Source organism: Anomaloglossus baeobatrachus, chromosome 1, assembly GCF_048569485.1.
Source record: "Anomaloglossus baeobatrachus isolate aAnoBae1 chromosome 1, aAnoBae1.hap1, whole genome shotgun sequence".
Taxonomy (NCBI): Eukaryota; Metazoa; Chordata; class Amphibia; order Anura; family Aromobatidae; genus Anomaloglossus; species Anomaloglossus baeobatrachus.
The window spans coordinates 642232409-642240376 of record NC_134353.1 but is presented as its reverse complement, the minus strand read 5'-3'; the positions used below and the strand labels follow the sequence as shown (position 1 = coordinate 642240376).

General features: G+C 37.8%; 1 protein-coding gene across 1 annotated transcript; it reads right to left on the bottom strand.

Annotated features, from left to right (window-relative positions):
- Positions 1-4501: 4501 nt before the first annotated feature.
- LOC142296931 (olfactory receptor 4E2-like) lies at positions 4502-5545 on the bottom strand. Its single transcript, XM_075341072.1, has one exon. It carries the CDS (start codon positions 5543-5545, stop codon positions 4502-4504), a length of 1044 nt encoding a protein of 347 aa, XP_075197187.1.
- Between the last annotated feature and the right edge of the window lie 2423 nt (positions 5546-7968).

The following is a 7968-nucleotide window of genomic DNA, read 5'->3' as shown; positions in this document are numbered from 1 at the left end:
AATTTTGACAATGTGACGCTGCAGCTTAAAACGCTGTAGAAACGCAAAAAAACCGCAATGTGCGCATGAGCCCCAACAGTGACCTGGGGGCATGGGAGAGAGGTCTACAGGGCAGGTACAGATAGATACCACTGGGACCGAAGCACTCACGGGGCACAGGGCCCTAGATCAGGCGCCAGTTCTACACGGCTTGATAATCACCTGCACGGTGAGGACACCTTCATGGACTTCACCAAACCAAATAATCCGGGGCATCAGCAGTAAACTAGGATCGGGGTTCGGACACTTACCTCCCCACAGGGTCCTCACTGCCCGCCGTACGGAGGAGACTGTAACCCTTAAAAGGACAAACTCTTTAATTCTACCTGGCCTACTGGACCAGATTAATGAATTCTGAATGATGTTTAGGGATCAAATAAAACATGAAAGTATGTGAATGAATAGGATTTGGAAGTGATATAGTATACCAGGCAGGATTAATATTCCTTCGTACCAACTGTCACAGACATCCTTTATCCTATTGTTTATTTTTATTTTAGATGTTTGTTTCTTATGTCATGTCTTTGTGACCGATGGAAAAAAAATTTGATGTCATCCCTTGGAAGCCTTCAAAAAAAGCCAGCTCAGTACAGCTTTCTGTGTAACCAGTGGACCTAAAAATAATAATCATGAGAACTGGACTCTATTATTATAAAATTATACATTTTAACAATATGTGTCTAAAAGCTATTTCTTTGTAAAATAGACCATGTATTTGTTATATTTACTAAATTCATGTTTTGTCTTAAAACACTGTTTGCCCTTGTTATATATTGGCTGTGAGCGGTGAGCGCATCGCCCTGTGTATGTCCTCTGGGAAGTGCAGGGCTCCGACGCAGCAGGGGTGAACGCGCTGGCCTGTTGCTTAGCAACGGGAGGCACGTCTCCCCGACGGTCCGGAGCTTGTAACTTCTGTCATTGGAATACGGCACAATGCGCATGCGCCGCTATATCTGCTCACATGACCACTAGGCACAGCCCCTTATGTGTCACATGTGCGCTCCACTTTGACAGCGCTGGTGGAACACAATATTCATTGGCGATGGTAATTGGCTATTTAAGCCTGGGGTTCCCAGGTGTATTGACGTCATACTTACTTCCAGCTCTGTCTTAATGTTCCGATCTGTCACAGCTGTTTTGATAGACATGTGTCCTTTATTCTTGATCTTGATTGGTCAGTAAGCTCTTTATATACCAATGTGCTAAACACTTGAACCACACCTCCTGATGAAGATATCATTGTTGAAACATATGTTGAGGTGACCAGACGTGGTGGGATTACTCTCCGTGTAAGTTGCATTAACCCTTCATTGGACAGTTTTTTTCCATGCTTGCAGTTTGACACATGCAATTGCTGTCTTTATGCAACTTTGCAAGACTCTTATATTTACACCTATATCGTAATAGGAATAGCATTGTATGTTTCAAATCTGCATTGTGTGTGTACTTTTTATATACACCAATTAGGAAGTTATATTCCATCTACAATCTATATGTGCTCTAATAAATTTCCATCTTATATGTGAGTACACATTTATAACACAGTGATTCCATTGGATCACATCTAGTCCATGGGTAGTTATACTGTTGGGTTGCAACTATAAATTGTATACACGACCTTATAATTCTACTTATTATATAACACCAATTAATTTCTAATTCCTGATGGAATAGTAATATTGATGGTATGAATGGTCTTGTATATAATTTTGGTTGACTAGCCTGCCACCTTCTGGTACTTAGCAGTACTGTATTTGTATTTTAAACTGTTTATTTATATGTTATGTATGTTCAATTTTGCTAATAAAAATATTACATGTCTTAGCCGAATACTTTTGAGAATTTATTTGTGAGTTAATTGTAACATGAGTTTATAGGCTAATATAACCAAATGAGAGGTATTTTTGTACTCATCCTTTATGGAGAGCAGAATGGGAGGAAAATTTAAGCAAAAAAGAGCCTTAAGGGTATATGGATGGTATATACTCAGATACTTCATGGAGTTGGAGGATCATTGGAAACTGAATGAGTTTTATGAGCAATTAGCCAAGAAAAAAAAGGGTTATCACCTGATCTGGGTAATTATGTCCTTTAGCTGGTAAGGATCTTGGAGACCAAGATGTTTGTGAAAAGTACAGTATGTTTAATGTATTAAGGGGTCTGTGTCCCATACTCCAGTAAGGGTTTTTTTTTTATTAAAATGATGGTCTTGATAAATTATCCCAAAATTTGAATTAAATTTATCTCTAAATATAAAGAGATTTAAAAAAAAAAAAAAATGTAAACTGAATAATCACTTCTCAAAAGCTTTATATATACACATATATATATATATATATATATATATATATATATATATATACACAATATTCTTAATCATGTAATGTAAAGAAAAAAAATGTAATATGTGTAATAATTATTTTTAAAAATCGCATGTAGCTGAAACATTTTGTACTGATTAATTATTGTATTTGTGCCTTTTTTGTGTCGTTTTGGTGGGGGATTTTTTTTTGCCTGTTTTTCATTTGCATTCTTATTTTAATTTGCAATTTTTTAAAGACTATTTTATATTTTTTTTCCCTGTTTTTTTTATGTTTGCCATTGTGGGACACGTTGCGTTTCCAGATGTTTTCACCTGATTTATCATCTACTTTTCAAAAAGTAACAAAATCTATTTCAAATGTACAGCATCATAGTGATTTTATGTATGACAGAAATGTTTTGGAAAAAAGTCCTAGAAGGGGGTAAAAACAAAACATAAAGATGATTATTGACTTTTTGCAAGACTCATTACCCACGTAGGCCCTTACAAAGAATTTAGTATAAAAATGGGCAACATATGGCACAAGAAAAAATATGGGAGTAAAAAAAGTGAAAATTAAGAATATTTGCCTTATTGCTTAATTAAAAAAAATCCAAATGGTGCAAACAATTCCAGTTAAATAATGATATTGCCATTAAACCTAAACTGAAATCGTACTGTATATAATAAACAAACAATCAGTCTGTAACAGTTTGCAATATACTGTATGTAATTTTCATAAGATTGAAAGATTGAAAAAATATACTTTTGCATCCTACATAGCTTATAAGGATTTGCCATCTTCAATTTTTTTCACCCTCAGCTTATTATGTTTGTACATAAGGAAAGCAAATGACTGTAGACAATTTGAAGATGGGAAGACAAGCTTTTCTCACCATATATTCGAGATCTGTAATTATCTCAAAAACTCCAGATAGGCACAAACACTTCATCTTGTACGTTAAAGGCAATCTATCAACAGGTTTTTGCTATACAATCTGAGAGCAGCATATACTGTATTTTGGCCAAGCAAACCTGATTCAAGTGATATATCTCTTACTGGACTGCTTAGTGCAGATTTGATAGAATCCTTGTTGGTCAGATGTAGACGTAGTATATCTAAAGGGCCATTTACACGCTGTGACATCGTTAACGATATATCGTCGGGGGTCACGGTGTTTGTGACGCACATCTGGTGCCGTTAGCGACATCGCAGCATGTGACAGGCTGGAGCGACCTTAAACGATCGCAAAGGAGACAAAAATCTTTGTTAAATGAGAGGTCGTTCATTTACCAAAAATCATTGTCTCGTACGTAGCGAGGTTGTTCCTCGTTCCTGCGGCATCACACATCACTATGTGTAACACCGCAGGAGCGACGATCATCTCCATATCTCCATCCACCGGCAATGAGGAAGGAAAGAGGTGGGCGGCATGTCCCTGCCGGTCATCTCCGCCCCTCCTCTGCAATTGGACGGCCGTTTTGTGACGTCGCTGTGACGCCGAACGCACCTCCCCCTTGAAGGAGGTATTGTTCGGCGGGCACTGCGATGTCGCAGAACTGGTACGTGCGTGTGACACTGCCGTAGCGATAATGTTCGCTACGGTAGCGATCACCACATATCGCACCAACGACGGGGGCGGGTGCTAACACTTGCGACATCGCTAGCAATCGCTAGCGATGTCACAGCGTGTAAAGCACCCTTAAGTCTTCTGTGCTGAGTACATCCTGTCCACACCCCTGACTGGCAGCTTACTGTGTAATATGTGAATTGTCAATGAGTTGCTAATCAGTGGTTGGGGGCCGGGTTACGTAGATTAGCTTGACTGCCCATCACATGCGATGTGGTCCTGTATTGTTAATCTATGTCTGATAAAATACTGATTGTATTGAAACTACAACAGAGTCTAATAAGTGACACATCTCTAAAATCAGGCTCTTATGCTCTACATAATGCTGCTCTCAAAATAGATAGCAAAAACCTGCTGACAGATTACCTGTAAACCATGGTCCATATTAATAATTCCATTTTTTCTTAGCCATCTAAGTATATGATTACACACTTTTTAAGAAATTATATACTATGTTTAGCTTGTCTCTTAGATATGTGATTGTATACTATAGGAAACTTCATAAAAGCGAACATCTACCTCACACAAATTATTTGGTTCTTCTACCCCAAAATTTTTTTATAGAGGTCTTCATCTCCTTATTTCGCAAGGTATAGATGACTGGGTTAAGCATTGGTGCTATGACTGTGTAGAAAATTGTGACCACCTCGTCAGCTTGAAAAGTCTTGGATGGTCTCATATAAATAAAGACACAAGGTCCAAAGAAAAAAGTTACCACTGTAAGATGGGAAGCACAGGTTGAAAAAGCCTTGCGTCGTCCTTCCACTGTTCGGATTTTAAAGATAGCCTTAGCAATGCCGATATAGGATATTAAGACAGACAGAAAGCAGCCTAGTGATACAATCCCACTGTTGGCCACTATCATAGCATCAATCATGGTTGTATCAGTACATGCAAGCCTGATCAATGGTGGGACATCACAGAAAAAACTGTTAATTTCATTAGGGCCACAGAATGGCAAACCCATTGTTAGTGTTGTCTGGATGTTGGAATGAACAAAACCAATAGCCCAGGTTGCTGCCACCATCCATAGACAAAGCTGTTTACTCATTATGGTGGAATATTGCAAGGGTTTGCATATAGCTACATAGCGATCATATGCCATAGCTGTGAAAAGAAAACATTCAACACAGGCGAAAAAGTGAAAGAAGTAAAGTTGAGCGATACAGCCATTGAATGAAATAGTTTTTCTTTCGGAAAAAAAATCAATCAACATCTTGGGCACAGTCACACTTGAATAGCAGAGATCAATGAGAGAGAGTTTACAAAGGAAGAAATACATTGGATTATGAAGTCGATAATCTGCTCTGATGGTCAACATGATCAAAATGTTCCCAATCAGAAGCAAGATATAGGCCAATAGAAAAACGGAAAAGGCAAAGTACTGAAGACTTGGATTAAAGGCAAAAATCACAAAAACAAATTCTGTTACTTCTGTTATGTTACATGCCTCCACTGTAGACTTCATAGAACTGGATTTTTTTGTATCTACCTGATCATCTGATATGTTATCAAATGAGTCCAGTGCCTCAAAGTTTATTGTCAAAGAATGTAGTGTACAACTGTGCCACATATTCCAAAGAAAAAATATGGTAAATCTAACAGATTAGCTCATTTTTTTTTATACTGTACGTGTCTATCCAAAAAAAACACGTAGACCGCCTAACATCTGTAGAAAAATAAATAAAAATAGACATAAGCAGTTAGAGAACAGAATCAACTAGTTAATTGATACAAAACGAACAAAAGCTAAAAAAATAAAGTACAGAACCTACAATTTAACAAGTATACTGTATATAAAGCATGTATTCTTAAGACTTACTGATAATATACTTAGGTTTAGACTATTATATTATTATCACCCAAGATATATATTCAGTAGTCACACAATTGAGTTTCTTATTGTTTTGTTTTGTATAAATGTTCAACAAAAAGCTGGAAAAAAATGTAAAAATAAGAAATGGTAATGTTTTTATGCCATATAAAACATGAAAATTCAACAGTTAAACAATTAAAGATATGTGAAACACAAATAAATAACACAGGTATGCAGAATTTGGGTTTATGAAAATTGTTTCAAATCCAATGACTGAGTCTTATGTTTTCTTATTCCATGATTTCAAAGACACTTCTATTTTTAACTATCACATCTATCACATATGGATTTTGCACAAAACGCTTGTGAAATGACATAGAAGAGAGATGAACGGGAAAAAAAAAAATCTTTATTGTAGTCAAAAATGTAAACAATATTCTACCGTATATACAAATGTATTGAATATTCATTCTGTAACTTTATTGGAAATTAATTCTTGCACCTTTTACTTTCCTCCTCAAAGCTTCTCTTGATATTTTTTCTCTAATAGAAGGCCTGCAGATCTTCTCTGTGAAGCATCCAGCAGTAGTCCTCCGTCATGTTCATGTTCCATCTACCTTGGTATCGTTGTTCCATCTCCTCGATATCCTGATGAAATGTTTCTCCTTGATCTTCCCTAACAGCTCCAAAGATGTCAGTAAATTTGTCTAAATTTTATTGTAAAACTTGTAACTTCAAATTCATCAGACAATCTAAGGATTTAAAAGGTTTCAGCATGTTTTCCATGATGAACTTACATTTTTGATCTTTGTTATTGCTTAGAAATTTCTTCACAACGTCTTTAAAAGAATCCAAAGCCCTTTTGTCAGCAGCTTTTATTTTTGTTTCGAACATTTCACCCTTCATGAGTTTCCGAATATCAAAACCCACAAAAATGCCTTTCTTCAGTTTTGCGTCAATCAGTCCCACAAACTTAGTACACAGGTACTTAAAAGTCTCTCCTTCTTTTGGTAAAGTTTTCACATACTGTCTAATAAGTCCAAGCTTAATGTGGAGTGGTGACATGAGAACTTTACTGGGATCAACTAAACTTTCCACAACTATGTTCTTGAGTTCAGGTTGCAAAGATATTCTTGTTAAGGCCGCTTTACACGCTGCGACATCGCTCAAGCGATCTTGTTGGGGTCACAGAATTTGTGACGCACATCCGGTCGCTTTAGCGATGCCATTGCGTGTGACACCTTTGAGCGATTTTGCATCGTTGCAAAAACGTGCAAAATCGCTCATCGGTGACATGGGAGTCCATTCTCAAATATTGTTGCTGCAGCAGTAACGAAGTTGTTCCTCGTTCCTGCGGCAGCACAAATCGGTACGTGTGACACCGCAGGAACAAGGAACCTCTCCTTACCTGCCTCCCGCCCGCAATGCGGAAGGAAAGAGGTGGGCGGGATGTTCGTCCCGCTCATCTCCGCCCCTCCGCTTCTATTGGGCGGGGGTTCAGTGATGCTGCTGTGACGTCGCTGTGACGCTGAACGAAGCGCCCCCTTAGAAAGGAGGCGTTTCTCCGGTCACAGCGACGTCGCAGGGCAGGTAAGTAGTGTGACGGGTCTGGGCGATGTTGTGTGCCACGGGCAGCGATTTGCCCATGTCGCACAACCGATGGGGGCGGGTACCGACGCTAGCGATATCGGTCACGATCTCGCAGCGTGTAAACCGGCCTTTGTCCAACTTTTTTGGCTCCAGGGATATAGTCTATCCTAGCTGTCCCATTCACAGAAAAAGCATGGGTAACTTGTGTATCCTCATTTTCACATGTCTGTTTTTCTCATATGTATTGCTTTTCTTTGATATAAAATGTACCCATTATATTCTATTGGGCTGTTTTGAGTGAAAAAGTGAACCTACTTGCAGCCTGACCTTTTGCTAAAAGAGTTTAATTCAAAATTGACACGAATTGAAAACTTATGAAAATCTGAAATTATGATCTAGTATTCTAATGAAAATTGCCCAATTTTTTTTTACCCACATGGAAAAAAAACAAACGTGAAGCAGTCCATACTTTGAAATTATTACTATTTTATTTGTATTCCTTGAAATACTAATTTGCCTACAATTTGTGTTGTGACTCTGAATACAATGAATATACAATGATTATATGATTGTATTTTTGTGCAGCCTAG